The sequence below is a fragment of the Bombina bombina genome, chromosome 6, assembly GCF_027579735.1.
Source record: "Bombina bombina isolate aBomBom1 chromosome 6, aBomBom1.pri, whole genome shotgun sequence".
Classification (NCBI taxonomy): domain Eukaryota; kingdom Metazoa; phylum Chordata; class Amphibia; order Anura; family Bombinatoridae; genus Bombina; species Bombina bombina.
The window spans coordinates 668744758-668762650 of record NC_069504.1 but is presented as its reverse complement, the minus strand read 5'-3'; the positions used below and the strand labels follow the sequence as shown (position 1 = coordinate 668762650).

The window sequence follows — 17893 nt, the reverse complement described above, 5'->3', positions numbered from 1 at the left end:
GACAGAGCCTTGCGGCACTCCGACAGAAAGTGGTGACGGGGCAGAGGAGGCCCCAGAGAAGGCTACACTAAAGGTACGGTTTGACAGGTAGGAAGAGAGCCACGAGAGGGCGGTGTCACAGATGCCGAAGGATTGGAGGGTTTGGAGCAAAAGAGGGTGGTCAACAGTGTCAAAGGCTGTGGACAGATCAAGGAGGATAAGCAGAGAGAAGTGGCCTTTTGATTTTGTTGTAAGTAGGTCGTTGGTAACCTTAACAATTGCTGTCTCTGTGGAGTGATGGGGACGAAATCCAGATTGCAGTGGGTCAAGGAGGGAGTTTTTTTGTAAGGAAATGGGATAGGTGTGCATAAACTAGTTTTTCATGAAGCTTTGATGCAAGAGGGAGGAGGGAAATAGGACGGTAGTTGGATGGGGAGGTAGGATCAAGGGAAGGTTTTTTGTGGATTGGTGTGACCAGTGCATGTTTCAGCGATGAGGGAAATATACCGGTGCTGAGGGAGAGGTTGAAAGTGTGTGTGAGTATAGGGGTAAGGGTAGCAGAGAGGGAGGGGAGTAGCTGTGAGGGGATAGGGTCAAGGGGACAGGTAGTGAGGTGAGAGCGCAGTGTAAGTGCCGAAACTTCCTCAGTAACAGGGGAGAATGAGCTAAGTTTTTAAGGTTATGTGGGTTGTGGTTGATTGAGAGCATTTGAGGGGGTGAGAGAATGGAATTATGTTGAGAGCTGATTTAATTTCTGATGGAGTCGATTTTGTTATTGAAGTGGCTGGCAAAGTCTTGAGCTGACAGAGAAGTTGTATTAGGAGGTGGGGGAGGGCGGAGAAGGGTATTAAAAGTGGAGAACAAACATTTTGGGTTTGAAGAAAGATAAGAGTAGAGAAGTAGTGTTGCTTATGGAAATTAAGGGCAGAATAGTAGGCGTTCAAGATAAATTTGTAATGTTGAAAATCAGCGGAACTCCTAGATTTTCTCCAGTTCCGCTCAGCAGTACGGGAACATCTGCGTAGGTATCGTGTCAGAGGAGTATGCCAGGGCTGAGGGTGAGTGTTTGATTTCCGAGCTATGGTAAGAGGGGCGAGATTGTCAAGGACGGATGTAAGGGTGGAATTATAGTGGCAGATAGATTGGTCAGGGCAGGAAAAGGAGGAGAAGGATGAGAGGAGAGGTTTGAAGTAATTGGAAAGCTGTTGTTGATCTAATGACTTTCTCCAATTGTTTTGGCTAAAACGGTTGCATCAAATGCAACAAAGCACTCCATATACAATACCTTGGGGTTTCAACGTTTCAAATACATACACTTTCATGGCAATAAATAAAACTGGGGTATGCGATGGGCCCCAAACTAAAGCTAGGCCTATCAGAAGAAATACTCTTACTTTCAACTCAAATTACAAGTCATACAATTGTAACTGAAGTATCCATGCCTAAATTACAATGTGAGTGAAAAATAACACAAAAAAATGACCACCCAAAAGTTTGACAAAGACTGGTGGTTGAATTTGATTTCCGAGCTATGGTAAGAGGGGCGAGATTGTCGAGGATGGATGTAAGGGTGGAATTATAGTGGCAGATAGACTGGTGGTTGAATTAGTGCATGGAAAGTGTTAAAATACCAGCATTCATCACTGTACTCAGGATATGTTGCTGAACAGATATTGGGGTGTTCTTTGGCAGTAACACATAACAGGAACTGAGAATCCATGCCTAAAGTACAATATGTGTGAAAAATAACACAAAAAAATGACCACCCAAAAGTTTGACAAAGACTGGTGGTTAAATTAGTGCATGGAAAGTGTTAAAATACCAGCATTTCAATTACCCTAGAGCAGCGGTCACCAACCAGTGGTCCACGAGAAGATATTGGTGGTCCTTGACACCATCAAGCAGGAATTAATCTCATCTGATGAAGTTACCCCCGTTGTGCCGCAACTCCCTACAGTGCCTGGCTGGACATCGGTTAAAACCGACGTAGAAGTTAAATTACAATCTCCCTACGCACGTTGAGTAGTACTGCGCATCTTACGTAGCTAGATTGTATTTTTAATTCCTCCTGCCCGGCGTGCTCTTCGGATAAAGATGCTTCCATTCTAAAGCCAGCAGAGATTGGTATAGTCTTGGCTTGAAATAGTGGGATTAAAGTATATAAAAAACGAAAATCTTAAAAAAAAAAAAAAAAAAAACAATTTCTCTCTTATATTTCATCTGTCTCTTTGTAGTAGTTTAATTCCTTCCGATGGAAGGAATTAAAGATCACTGTTTGTCTTCCTCCCCTCCATCTCCTTTTTTAAAAAATAAATAAAAATAAATATTAATAATTTTTTTATTCTAATAATTTTCCATTCTGGGTGGCACCTGAATTCCAGTAATTGCCATCCAGCAGATCAGCCATACCCCACCAGTATTATAGTAATTGCCAGTAACATCAGTCATGTATAGCTCACATCCATATTGAGAGCTTTCTGATATAAACTTAATTTATGACTCCAATGTCTGTTCCTGATCATAAGTAGTTTTTAATAATTCCTAACAGGTGAGGTAACTTGGAAGTCTTGTGGTCCTTTTAAACATAATTCTTTTTTTTCCCTACTTTTCTGCCTCTCTGTTTCCAGTTCAAAAGTTTGCACTCACCCTTCATCTGTCATTTGGAAATATTCTCTCAGTTCTGTCATTCAGTTATTTAATTCCAAAAAATAATTCTTAAACATGTGTGAATATATACATAATATACAACTTGGCTATGGTTATACTAGTTATGTACAGTATGTATGTATGTGTGTATGTGTGTGTGTATATATATATATATATATATATATATATATATATATATATATATATATATATATATACACACACACACACTTTTAATTTGTTTCACAGTATTCAATTTCGACAGTGCATGCGCGCTTCTCGTATGAGCAGCTTACAATGTGAGGACAATAATAAAAAAAAAAGCCCTAAACTGCATACTGGCAGTGGCAGATTTTCTGCCAGTACCAAAGATGGTGGTAAGTAGTGGGGGGTGAGGGAAGAAAGCAGTAGTTGTGTGTAAATAATTTCAGTGAGAAACCCGTTTGTGAAAAAAGTTAACGATTCATTTTATATGATCGTATTTGGCGGTCAAATAGTGGCATCAAATAACAAAATAGGCCTAGAACAATACCTTGGGTTGTTTACTTTTTAAATATATATAATTTTCATAAGTAAATCAAAATATCAAAAGCTCAATTTATGTTTAATCAGAGTGATGGCAAAAATGCTAAAAATTCTCTGGTACTTTGGGCAAGTTTTTCTCTGAAATTCCCGGATAGCTAAGGGGTTAATAGTGAATGGAGCCACAGACATTGATGTAATTGGACAAACGGCTTAATGACATGATTTCGAAAAAAGCTGCTTCTACTGAGAGGCTGGCTGTTACGTGGGAACTGTGGCAGTTTCCGGTGCCAAAATCTCTGTGAATAATAAAGTTTACAAAAGTGAGTGTCAAGTAAGCATCTTCCAATGTGCACATACTACACAATGTTAAAATAATGATTGTTTACTATACCTTTAAAGGCTTGTTATACTAGCTGCAGAGTATAAAATGTATGAGAAATTTTAAATTTTTAGATTTATTTGTGAATATGAAATATCTGATTTTGTGCTTTAAAACCACAGCCTATTAAAATGGATGGATCTTGCAGGTAAAATCAGATCTCAGTATGTTATCACTTGCTTAAACACACACCTGCTTCCTTATCTTATATTTTTCTGTAAACCAAAGCTCAATACTTGGAGAGAACAATGGAACATTGAATACACTCCAGCAGGTAAAATGGATCATTGGGAACAAATTAAAGGGGACAAAAAATTGAGTAAACTGTCCCTTTAAGGCTGATGGATTAAATATACTTGGACTCCTTTCCTTCTGCCTAAAGCTATATAACTATTCCTCCACTGATAAAAGTCTGAAATATATGACCAGGGTTAACTAAACAAATCCTTAATTCAGAGCAGAATTGTTGGTATTTTGGAACTGAACTGTCATCCCATAAAGATCAACCACCAACCGGTTAATTACATTATTCTGTCTTCTTTACTTAGTGCAGTGCTCTTAGGGTAAAGTAAAAATTAGCCACTTTCGGTTTACAAGGGAGCACTGCATAGTAGATCTAACTTTTATGTGACACCTGAATGGCTCATTTTAGGATTCAATATTGTATACTGATGAAGAAATTTGCTAAATACAATACAGATAACAGTCAGATTAACAAATTACAATTTCTGCATTTTAGCATACCTTGCTGAAAATCCATACTGGCATCTAGGAGCTTAATTATGACGTTTTAAGTGTTGGCAACAAGGTGGATTCAATTTAAATCACTAGTCCGTAAGACCGATTTAAAATCTATGTAAATCATGGTTTTCATTTTCAGAATAATAACTTTTCAGATTAATTTTTCCACTTATATCAGACCGTTAGTGATTTGGTTAAATATCATTAGATATGCATAGATAGATCATTGAAATAATTTATATTCCATTCCAAACAATCTACTATTCAGTGGACTTCTTGAAACTTAGTATGGGTTGATTCTGTGTACAAATATTTGCAGGGGAGCAATGGCATTAAATTGACAGTAAAGTCAAAATTAAAGAATTCCGAAAGGATATGAATTTTTTTTTTTTTTCAATTTTCCAATTTACTTTTTTTTTTTTTTTTTTTATTTAATAAAAAAATTATTGATTAGGCTTCATTGTCTATTCAAGAAATACGTGACCTCTTATACTGTACTTATATTGGGCTAGAATAAGAGTTGTAAATACGTGTTTAATTTTCATGTCTAAATAAATATATTAAATTGTCAACTGAAATATTATTGTATACACCTCCTTTTTGATACCTGTTTCCTGTTCAGAGTCTTCCACAGCGAGAGCCCAGATTAGTAGCTGTAAGTAAAACGAAGCCGGCAGAAATGGTGATCGAGGCTTACTGTCATGGGCAGCGCTATTTCGGGGAGAACTATGTAAGTGTGCATCAGTTTCATGTGATGTATTTATTGTAAATTTTAAGGCATGTCTGAGTCTAGTTTATAGCAAACAGCGGATTTGTGACTGTGACAACAATACTGATTTACAGGAGCAAATATTTCTGCTATATATCTGTGACAGTTCCTGCCAATCTCTCATGCAACATGCATGAGGTTTATGCCTTCATCTGCTTGTTGTCAACAACTTAGTACTGGTATATTATTAGATTTTATAGCAAGACAGGAGGCGAGTATTTTGCATCAAAATCTTTACTGATCCCAAAACAGCAGCAAAGTAAACTGAACAGAAAGAGGAAAAAATAACATAGTAGCAATGCATAACCAGTCAGAATACAGCAGCACAATAAACAATATTAGCACTTCCTCTTTTCTTTGCTGCTTCTAGAACAGCAGGCTATGTATTGTCCCTCTATATATTTCTCTTTATTGTTTGCTTGTATTTAAATGTTTTATTTTTTCTCTAGCTAGTATTTGGGGTACTTTAATACGTATTTTATATTATATATATATATATATATATATATATATATATATATATATATATATATATATATATATATATATATATATATATATATATATATATAAATATATATATATATATATATATAAAAAAATATATATATATTTGGTATTTTTCCATTATTGTATTGTTTTATTGTTTAGGCTAGTTTTATTTTCTGCCTTGTTTTCCTTAGGAATATAGTTTTCATTGGTAGTCGGTGAAATTGCTGGTATTATTTTCTTCCTACCGAGTGTCTTACTCGGTCTCATGTGCCCATGGAATTAGATTGCGGCCCTCATGTGACCGTATCACGGTTGTCACATGACCACATCATGGTCTTGTTCCCAGTCCGGTACCGTCCAGAATGATAGCGGACATGCATCTGACCAGCGATTGTTCATCTGATCAGATGTGTGAGCCGCTGCTCAGGACAATACCGAATTTGTAGTGTGGCGGTAGCTGCCCTGTTACGTATTAACCCTAGATTTGCAGTTGAGGAAGCAGGTTCTGCAGCTAGGGGCCTACTTTTTGGAGAACCTTTTTTACAGATCATGAGACATATCTCTACCTTTTACTTTGATAGACAAAATCCAGGTCTCCCTTAGGAGAGTCTTCAACCCCTCTAGTTGGGTCTGCCTGGCCGACAACAATTTATGGCACAACAGCATCATGCAGTCACCTTCCATCAGTACCCTGCTTACCCTCCAAGAGCCCTCTTCCCACAGCAAGCACGATCAGCCAGGACCAGACCGGCCCTTCCCAGACCCGCTCTGCCGCAAGGTCCTCCCTCCTCCCAAAGTGAGTATCCCTTTTTCATCCCTTCCTTCTCCCCACATATTTCCCTTTGCAGGCAGACTATCTCTTTTTTTCCCATGCGTGGGAGATGAAATTTCAAGATCCATGAATTGCTCAAACAGTTTGGGGTTTCAACCTCCCTTTCAAAACTCCCCTCTGAACCTTTTAAAATCTGCCTAAGACTTCATCCATTCAGAGGTTCTGTCCCTTCTTCTCAAGGGCGCCAAAGAAGAAGGTTCGGACTCCGAGAAGGGTTTCCTCAGCAACCTTTTCCTTGTCAAATAAAAGACAGGAGGTTTTCACCCTGTCATCAACTTGAGAGACTTAAAGGGACATTATACACTCGTTTTTTTTTCTTTGCATAAATGTTTTGTAGATGATCTATTTATATAGCCCATAAAGTTGTTGTGTTTTTTTTTTTTGTTTTCTTTTAAATGGATAATTATGCTTATTTTTTAAAAAACATTGCTCTGATTTTCAGACTCCTAACCAAGCCGCAAAAGTTTTAGGAGAATACAGACGTATACCTACTCCAGCTTGCTTCTGTCTGTGTAAAGAGTCTTTTCCTAAAAGGAAGGGGGAGTGTCTGATATTTCCCACATGCAGTGGGTGTTCCAGTAACCTTTTAAACAGAGCTAAACTCGAAGCTTCTAAGTAAGTTTTTAAATGGGTTTTATACTGGATTTTTATATCAGTATCTGTGTATTTTATTCTTTATAGTAGTGTCTATTACATACAGTTTTATGAACATTGGTGTATACTGTCCCTTTAAATCACTTTGTGGTATATCGCCATTTCAAAATGGAGGGTATACACATGCTCAGAGACCTCCTCCATATCGGAGATTGGTTCCCACATCTAGACTTGACGGACGCTTACCTCAAGGTCCCGGTATCTCTCGGAGCATCAAATTCCTCTGGGGAGACAGAATCTGGCAATTAACTTGCCTCCCGTTCGGCCTCAGCTCAGCCCCCTGGTGTTTCACCAAACTTTTAAAACCGGTAATAACCTCTCTCGGAGGCAAAGATATTCGACTTATCATTTACTTAGACGATATTCTCCTTATGGCAGACGCTCGTCTCACCCTCCGTCACTTGGACATTACCACATCCCTTCTTCGAGGGCTAGGATTCGTAATCGACTCTCAAGTCGGCCTTGATTCCCTCTCATTAGGTGGAGTTTCTAGGCTTCCTCTTAGACTCCTCTTCGGGTCATCTTCTGCTTCCTCAAGAGAATATTGTCAGGGTCAAATTAGAGATTCAGGAGGTGCTGGCTGCCCCATGATCTCTATCAGTCAACTTTCCAGAGGTATAGGCCTCCTCGTCTCTTCCATTTAGGTGATTTTCCTGGCTCCCCTTCATTACTGAGCTATGTAAAGACTGAAGATTCAATCCTTTCGAGAATGCCGGTCTTATCAACAAATTATTTTCTTGAATGACGAAGCCCGTGCAGAGATATTGTAGTGGCTCCTGCACATGGAATCCTGGAACGGCAGGGCTATTTTTGGGTCCTCGCCAGACTTCATGCTCGCCTCGGATGTCCGCCTTCTGGGCTGGGGAGCAGCATTTGGATCCTCAGCGACAGGGGATCTTGAACTCCTTTAGGAGGAGTCATTACACATTTGACTGCTTGGAGCTTCTTGCGGGCTTGTTTGCCATCTGCTCCTTTTCCAAGCACTTTACTGATTGCTGTATCTTCTGCATGGACAACATTTCCGCGGTTCAATACATCAACAAGCTGGGAGGTACGAAATCCAAGATGTTATCAGGTTTTGCCTCAGAACATTTCAGGTTCTGTTCCTCCTGCAACATTTCTCTCCAAGCCCAGTATATTCCTGGAATTTCCAATACTGTCACAGTTTGGCTCTCTTGGTTTTGGAGGGACTCCAGCGACTGGCGTCTTCTTTGCCCTATTTTTCTTGAAATTCAGAAATTCTTTGTTCCTTTTTCAGTAGACCTTTTTGCCTCCCGCACCAACCACCAGTTACCTCGCTATTTCAGCTGGCTTCCGGATCCCGGGAGCATAGCCACAGATGCGTTCCTACAGACCTGGCCCCAATCTGGAGCCTATGTGTTTCCTCCTTTCGCGCCCATCACGAGGACTCTCTGGAGGGTCAGGAGGTTCAAATGTTCCCTGACAGTGATTACCCCCTTCTGGCCGATGCAACCTTGGTTTCCTCTCCTTCTGGAGATGGTAGTATCCCCACCTCTCCTTCTCCCCCTTTGGCCCGATCTCCTCTCAGACTTGAGAGGCGATCCTTATCCCCTCATTCTCCAGGATTGCCTTCCCCTGCTGGCTTGGCAGATTTCAGGGGAGCCTGGTCTTCCGAGGGCCTTTCTAGAGACGCTCAATTACTCCTTCGAGACTCTTGGGCCCCTGGCACCAGGAAATGTTACGCTGCAGCCTGGTCGTCATGGGTTAGTTGGTGTTCTGGCAGGGAGGCTGATCCCTTTTCAGCCCCTGTAATACTTATAGTGAATTTCCTTTCTGAACTTTTTTCACAAGGGAAGTTTGTTTCATAAATGTTGTTCGATCAGCCATTTCTGCGGGTCATTTCCCCATTGACGGTGTTCTAGTGGGACAACACCCCCTTGTATGCTGGATTTTGAAAGCTATTCGGCTGAAGATTCCTCCTTCCCTGTGTTATTCTCCTCTCTGGGATGTTTCCATGATCCTCTCTTTCCAGAGGAGTTGGCCTCCTATCAAGGAACTATCTCTTTGGCAGTTGTCGGCCAAATTATCCATGCTTATCTGCCTTGTTTCCTTCCGTAGAATTTCTGATATTCGTGTGTTGGATGTCGAAGGTCTCTCCTTTTCTCCGGAGGGCATCACTTTCTCAGTTTCCCAACGCACTAAATCTATGTCCTCTTCTATATTTTATCCCTACTTCCCTGAGGACCCTCAGCTTTGCGTGGCCCTTTGTTTGAAACCCTACCTTTCTAAGACGGTTTCCTTACGTTTTGCTCAAAGAGGGCAATTGCTTATTTCTTATGTTTCTTTTGTCCCGTGTTCCGTCTCTTCTCCTAGCTTGGCCAGGTGGGTTCACTAGCTTATGTCCTCTGCAGGTATTGATCTTTCTTTTTGGAGCTCACTCTGTCCGGGGTGCAGCTGCATCCAGGGCCTTTATGGCTGGCAGCAACCTTCAGGACATTCTTAGAGGTGCAGACTGGTCCTTTTCGACCACTTTTTCTCGTTTTTTATTTTAAACCTATCCAACATGCTTCTGAGTCTCTTCTCTCAGTGCGTTAAAAATGCAAAATATGAAGCCTCCTGTCTTGCTATAAAATTCATATTATTATAACCTTGGTAAATAATCTTGATTTTTTTTTTTTTTAAAGACAGGAGGTGAGTATACCCCCCCTTTCTTTGTCCCCTCCCTAAATAATAAAAAAAATAATATATAGAGAAATTGTATAAGGAAATGTGTATGTCTTCATTGATTGATTATGTTTTTTTGTTTTTCTTCTTGTGAGCACTGGTTATTGCTTGTTTTTTTTCCCAGTGTAATTCCGTGGATTATGTTTCTTCGTTCTTTCTGTGGACCAGTTCCTGTTGGTTCCTTTTCCCTGATAACTTCAGTTCCATCGCCTGCTGGATGTTCATTTGAATTGGTTTACCTCAAAAGAAAAGAGGAAGTGCCAATATTGTTCCGTTCAGTTTATTGTGCTGCTGTATTGTTACTATGTTATTTTTTCTTTCTGTTCAGTCTTTGCTGCTGTTTTGGACTAAAGATTTGATGCAAAATACTCGCTTCCTGTCTTTAATAAAATCAAGATTATTTAGTCACCAAGGTTATAATAATCTGAATTATACCAGTGAAACTGTTTTAACTAGCAATATTGCTTACTAACATTTTATTTCAGGTCCCCCGTGTTTTTGTCTCTCCCTTCCTCTCGGGCACTATGCTGTAATTTTCTACTAATTACTGAAAGGTGGAAGGAAATAGAAAGTGACAAATGCATAATAAACTCCTTGTCATTAGTATCTGATTTTTATATATGTGGAAGTTTGTGTTGCATGATGTTGCTCATTTATAGTTGTCAGCTATTTTACTAAACTTCAATTATTTCATAAAGAATTTTAGATTCTTTGATCCTGGGACATGATTTTGAGTTATTTTTTTATTGTTAAAGTGATAGTAAACTTTCCCTTTTTGTCTAAACAGATCTGGAATGTTAGCGATTTATTTTTTTTAATTTTTTTTATTTTTTTTTGATGGAGTTTAATTCATCAGTTGTAATGAAGATGTGCTATAACTTCTTAATGTAGCTCTAAAATTCAAGTTCCCCGCTCTCCGGCCGCTCACTTCAAAAGTTATATTTTTGTTTAGCTAATGGTTTGAACTGTTCTCCCATCCGTACTCTAGCCATACAACACTTTTGTTGTAGCTAGAGCACATCTTGGAGAATATTTCAAACTGTTAGCTCATCAAAAATATTACTTTTGAAGTGGGAGGCCGGAGCAGGGGGTATTTGAATTTAAGCGCTACAGTAAAAAGTAATTTATAGGGAATCTTCATTACAACTGATAAATTAAACTCCATCTAAAATATCGCTAACATTTCAGAATTGTTTAGACAAAGGGGAAAGTTTACCATCACTTTAAATAACTAGCAGGCATAAACAAATTGTGCAAGAAGTCCAAGGATTTCACCTAGAACATATGGGTACAGGAACAGGATATTTATATGTCAATTAATAAGACGTAATTTGGCTAGCTTGGCAAGACACAGAAAGCAAGAAGGTATTATGTTGCTGGGAGATGATCTGTCTTTACAAGATAATATGAGAGTATGCGCAGAGCATATATACCAGACTCCTATCAAATCCTAAAAGACCCCCTAATTAGGAATTGAAAAAACAATAGTATGTGGGTATGTAGGAGCTCTCAAAAGGCTAAAGGTATGTACTAAAAGGTTATTCACATAGGGTGAAGGAAAATGTAAAAAACAAGGACCTCAAATGTTAAGTAAAACACTAATAACAGCAAAATGCCAATGACAGCAAATTATAATTTAACAATTTATTAATCATAAAATTCAAATTCTAAAATCGGACGTCTCCGATAGGAATATATTAAAATAGACAACACAAAAGAAAACTAAAAAATGGGATTATTGCCACCACCTAAGTCTCAGATTGAACATATGTGATCCACCAGCAGATGGAAAACAGGCTGACTAATATTACAAAATAAATCGCAACAATGTCTCAAATACAACCGCAAGATTTTCACAGCAGTTTATACTCCAGAGTAAGATAAGTATCCTAAAATGTATGCATGCACAGTACCTGGATTCCAGACTAGAAAGAGACGAGGGTGATACAAACTTTTACAGCAACTCAGCCTCCGGTCGTATTGGTAGACACTTGTATTTAAAAATTTAGAGCTGATCCGCTTTCACAAGTGCCAAAGTAAAGACAGCATCGGCTCTTTAGTGCAATTTAGCACGTAGGATGAATCCTCAGATGTTTGTAGATGAAACTTCAAGGAACTTTTTTTTTTTTTTTTTGGCACTTTTCAGTGCAAAATTTCTGTTTATGAAACTTTGTCTTTAGGTGTATTACACCAAAGATGGAAACCGCTAAGTCCTCCATAGATATAGGGGAAAAAACTAACAAGTGGTTGTAGAAGAATTCAAATTTGCAATGATTGCATAACATCAACGCGTTTCTCCCTGCATGAGGACTTTTTCAAGATCTGTCTTTGTTTGCCAACTAAGAGAGGGTGGGTAATTGTTCAGATTTAGACATAGGGGCCTATCTATCAAGCCCCGAATGGAGCTTGACGCCCCGTGTTTCTGGCAAGCCTGCATGCTCGCCAGAAACACAAGTTATGGAGCAGCAGTCTAAAGACCGCTGCTCCATAACCCTGTCCGCCTGCTCTGATGAGGCGGACAGGAATCGCCGGAATTCAACCCGATCAAGTACGATCGGGTTGATTGACACCTCCTGCTGGCGGCCCATTGGCTGTGAGTCAGCAGGGGGCGGCGTTGCACCAGCAGCTCTTGTGAGCTGCTGGTGCAATGCTGAATACGGAGAGCGTATTGCTCTCCGCATTCAGCGAGGTCTTGCGGACCTGATCCGCACTGTTGGATCAGGTCCGCAAGACGTATGATAAATAGGCCTCAATATTTTAAGAAATGTTGATTGTAATATGTTTATGTGAGTACATTTCTTGCTTGTCATCAGTAACTTCACAGGCTATATTGTGCATAGAGACTTATTAATTAGCGCTGCGGAATCTGTTGGTGCTATACAAATAACTGATAATAATAATAAAGGACGTTTGTAACTGGCAGTTACAATGGAGAAATATGCTGTAAATATTCACGGGGTGGCTTAATCTCTTTCATTGAATGTCATCTTTTACTGTTTCCTTAGGTTCAAGAACTAGTCGAGAAGGCTTTAGATGCACATGTAAGTTTTGCTTCTATAAACTTATGTTTTCACAATTTGCAGCTCAATTTTTCTCTTTTCTCTGTGTCATAAAATTGTAACACGCTTTCATGTTATCATACATAATGTGCACAGGTTTTACAGTTATATTTTCTCCACAGAAGTTACTGTCTTCCTTGGGTGTGTTTATTAAAGCCTTTTTTTTTTGTATACTGTAGCATTAAAAATTAAACTAGTTGGGATAGAGACAAAATAATATGTACTTGAATTACTTTACCTGCAAATGTATACTGAAGTGCTTCACCATTAACACTGTCAGTATATTTATGAAAATCTTAGCAGTATTCTCCAAACAATTTGTGAGTATATGGCCGGGAATATATTTAACAATCTTTCTTTAAACTGAACCCACAATCAATATACTTCTACTAAGACAACAAATAAAATTAACATAAATACCTGAACTCTTTTATTTAGTTAATATCCATGAACATTTTTGAAATATATTTGCAATAAAAGGAATATGAAATAATATTATATGCACTTGAAAACTATTTAAATATGCTATGCAAAGTTCATACACGCTTATCTTTAAAACCAACCTTATTTATAAATAGCCTTTAACATCCAAGCAACAGTGCTTATAATCAATAGGGTAATATATATATTCTGCTATTTAACTGCAATTTATCCTAATACATAATTAACTTACAATATCAGAACTTGCACAGATGAGTTACTTAACAAATCAGATACAGATTTAAACAATATGTAGGCTGTGACTACCAATTTGAAATACAATTTATTTCTCTGACTCTGCCAGACCCAGCAACAATGAATACTTATTTTTAAATTGTTTTTGCATACAAACAGGCCAGCTAAGAACTATCTAAAACAATGACACACAGTTTAATAGTACAACCTGCTCTTTAAATCTATTAACTGTAATTTAAACTGCAGTGACTTTAAAATATCACAGGTAATTAGCAGCCCTTTTCTTATACTTTACCAAAATGATCAAAATCGATAATTCAGTTACCAGAAATTTGTTTCATCTCAGAAGACAGATAAGTAATTTTTGCAATCAATGAGATAGAGGTAGTCAACTTGTTCAAAGAATGGTTTCAAAATGCCCAGCAGCAGATATCATCCAAAGTTAAACAGCAGCCTCTTTATTTCTCTTTTGCTTACTTATATATGTTTTCAATCATTGATGACATCATGTGGGTGGCACTACGGAAGCTGACCTTCCCATTGGTTACCTGGGAAGTCTAATCGGATTGGCCCTTGGAAATTTCATTTTTAACAGCCAAAAAAAAAAACCTTCTGGCTGTAGTTCTCGCAATATAACACCAGGTGGCAGCATTACAAACAGACAGCACAAAAACAATGCAGCATGACAATACATACAAATTCATTTAACCAACATTTTTAGCCAGTGAAATATTTCTTTAAACTATGTAATAACTGCCATAATTTATTGTATTAATCTCACAATATTCATTTTTTTTTTTTTTTTTTTAAAAAAACAAGCTTTATTGGTAAAAGAGAAAACAAGGGCACTGTACATTGGACAATATTACAAAGATAACATTTGTGGGAGCGCAACGCGCAGAACCACATTACAGAAATCTTAGTACAGAGATGAAAAGCTTGACATTTTAATAATTATTTGTTGGTCAATTCTTTATGTAAAGGAAAATAGTACATAATATTCCTTCTCAATCTACCAAGACACTCCTAAGAAAGGTAGAAAAGTAAGAAGTTGGAAGGAAGGGGAGGGAAAAAAAAGGGGGGGGGGAAGGGGGAGAGAGAGGGAAAAAAAAAAAAAAAAAAAGGGGTAACAAAGGCCTGTACATAGCCTTCCGAATGAGGGATAAACTCCCCTAGGTTTCACACAGGGACAGGGGCCCAAACGGCCATCATTAGTTCGTATGTCACCATTTGGTTACACTTGAAATAATGCAATTTTTCCATAACCAGTAGGTCATTGACAGCGGAGCGCCAATCTGCCAAAGCAGGTACCTCTTTTGATTTCCACAGTCTGGGGATGAGTTTCTTTGCACCAGTGAGCATGAGTAAAAGGAGGGCGCGGCTATGTGTGGCTTTGATGCTGGGGAGGTGTAAGAACAGCAGAGTCTCAGGTGTGTTGGGTATGGTTGTGTTCAGTTTTTCTGATATCTCCTTCATGACCGCCTCCCAGAAACTAGTGAGGCTGGGGCAAGACCACCATATGTGGACAATGGAACCCTGTTCTCCACACCCCCTCCAGCATTTGGCGCTAACCGCAGGAAAGAGCTGATGGAGCCTAGCAGGAGTATAATACCATCTGGTCAATAGCTTGAGGTGTATCTCCTGTACAGTGGCTGATACCGATGACCTCTTGGTTAGGCCAAAGGATTTAATCCATTCGTCCTCCTCAATTATACTGCTAAGCTCCCTATTCCATACCCTAGTATATGTAGGCAACTGAATGTCTGGTGGAATGAGTAAGAGTTTGTATATCTTTGAGATCAGTCTTTTAGGTGGGGTATTTTCGGTGCATAAGGATTCGAAAGGCGTCAGGTTTCTAAGAAAGTTATGTTTTTGTTTGTGGGTGAGTAAGAAGTGAGATAGCTGGTGGTATCTTAACCAGGAAGAGAAAACAGGGCCGCTCTGTTCTTGTAGTTTTTGCTGTGATTGTAATCTGCCTCCTTCCTGGGCATAATGCAAAATTCCTACTCTAAGTCTATACGGAGAGCGCACGCTTCTGCTGAGTTCGTAGTATGGTAACTCAGGGTTTTCTATAATGGGAAGCATTGGCGAGACAGGGGTCGACATGTGTGTACTGGTGGCTATCAATTTGTCCCACACAACCAACGTTTCATGTATTATATGATATCTTTGTGTCAGTCTGGGGCGTTTATTTGTAGTGATCCACGCCAGGGATCCGACATTATTTAGTTGTAGGATTTGCCCATCTATTCCGACCCATTTTTTTTGCGTGGTATTTTGAGACCATTCAACCAGTCGTTGTAGAAAAATGGCCCTCCTGTAAGCGGTTAGATCTGGGAAGCCAAGTCCCCCTTTGTCTCTGGGGAGATACAATGTCCTTCTGGGTATTCTTGGTCTCGTACCTTTCCAGATGAACTGTTCTATGATACTCTGAAGATGGGGCAGGAAATCATTCGGCAAGCGAATGGGGACTGTCTGCATTACATACAATATTCGTGGCAGAATATTCATTTTAATGAGACCTATCTTCCCTAACCAAGAAAGTGATTTATTACTCCAAGAGGACAGGTCATTGACTATCTCTTTACGTAGGGCCAGATAATTGTTTTTAAAAATGTCAGATGGGCTTGCGGAGAGATGTATACCTAGGTATTTCAGTTTATCGGGTGCTATTGTCATCTTATAACTATTTGACAGAAAGTTTATATGTTCAATAGGGGCATTTATATTAAGAAGCTCTGATTTAGTTAAATTTAGGTGGAAATTAGATAGCTTGCCATACTCATTAATCTATTTCAGAAGCTCTGGGACAGATGTATCAATATTCGTGAGTGTATAGAGAACGTCATCAGCGTATAATGCCTGTTTGTGTTCCTCGTTCCCGATGTGTATTCCCTTGATGTTTGCATTATTTCTAACCTTTTGGGCGAGCGCTTCTATCGAAAGAGCGAATAATAAAGGGGATGGGGGCAACCCTGTCGGGTCCCGTTGGAAATGTCAAAGCTATCTGACAGAATACCATTCACTCTGATACGAGCATTCGGGGCAGAGTATAATGCAAATGCCATGTTGGTAAAAGCAGAACCGAAATTCATTGCTGACATGACTCGACGCAGGAAGAGCCAATCGACCCGGTCGAAGGCCTTCTCCGCGTCAGTCGCTAGTAGGGCCATAGAAACTCCTTCAGTTTGAGCAAAATTAATAATTTGGTGGACTTTGGTGGTGTTGTCTCTTGCCTCTCTACCGGGCACAAAGCCCACCTGGTCAGATGAGACAAGGGAAGGGATGTACTTATTGAGGCGATTTGCTAGAATTTTTGCTAAAATTTTGATGTCCATATTCAGCAAGGATATGGGCCTGAAATTCGCTGGGGAAGTAGGGGGCTTACCAGGTTTGGGTATAAGTGAGATATGTGCCTCGAGCATTGTACCAGCCAAGGTGGGCTCTGTTATCAGGCTGTTGAACAATTGAAGCATCATTGGGTTTAGTGTTTTACTGTAGAATTTATAGTATTTTAATGAGTAGCCATCAGGGCCTGGACATTTCCCACTGGGGAAGTCTTTAAGGGCTTTAGAAAGCTCTAGAGCAGTGATGGGTTCGTCTAGGCTGGTCTTTTGATCGGGGTCTAGTTGTGATAGTTCTAGGTCTTTTAAGTATTGGTCTATGAGCTGGATTTTAGCGTCTGTTGTGATTGTACTTTCCCCAGGGTTAGGCTTATGTGAGATATTATATAATGCTTTGTAATATGCGTGGAAAGAATTTGCAATTTGCTTGCTACTTTTCAGTGTTGTGCCATCAGGGTTTTGGATACTGTAAATATATGTTTTGAGCTGCTTTCTACGGGTCGCTCTAGCTAAGAGTTTCCCAGGTTTGTTGCCTTCCTCATAATACTGTTGTTTTATCGCTAAGGATTTACGTTGAAAGGACTCTCTTAAGTGGGCCTGAAGTTCCCTCTTAGTATCTTCTAATTTATTTTTAGTCTCCATGTCCCGTGGGGCATTTTTGTGTGCCGCTTCGAGATGTGTTACTGAGTTCAATAATTGGGTATATTTTAATCTGTGCTGTCTATTAAGGCGGGCTCTGTGTTTAAGGAATTCACCCCGTATAACACACTTATGGGACTCCCAAAAGTTAGTTATTAAAGTCTGCGAGGGGTCGTTATGCCGTAGAAAGTCATTGAGGGATTTTTGGATTTCAGAGCTTATTGTAGGATTATCTAGTAATGTATCGTCAAGTCTCCATATATATATGTCGTGGGGGGAAGATCGGGCCACTGAACCTCACATGTGACAGGGGCGTGATCCGACCAGGTAATCTGGCCTATGGTGCAAGATGTTACCATGTCAAGTCCGATGGAGTCTGTAAAAAAATAATCTATTCTCGAGTATTTGTTATTTGGAGTGGAGTAGTATGTGTAGTGCCTAGTTGATGGATGAAGTGACCTCCAAATATTGTGC

The 17893-nt window shown here is 39.3% G+C and overlaps 1 protein-coding gene across 1 annotated transcript in view; it reads left to right on the top strand.

Annotated features, from left to right (window-relative positions):
* The window catches only part of PLPBP (pyridoxal phosphate binding protein), a 133530-nt gene that overhangs the window by 6670 nt on the left and 108967 nt on the right, over nucleotides 1-17893 (top strand). The window contains exons 2-3 of the mRNA XM_053717750.1: nucleotides 4893-5000; nucleotides 12708-12743. Coding sequence (XP_053573725.1) covers nucleotides 4893-5000; nucleotides 12708-12743 — 144 coding nt within the window. The remainder of the gene's footprint in view (nucleotides 1-4892; nucleotides 5001-12707; nucleotides 12744-17893) is intronic.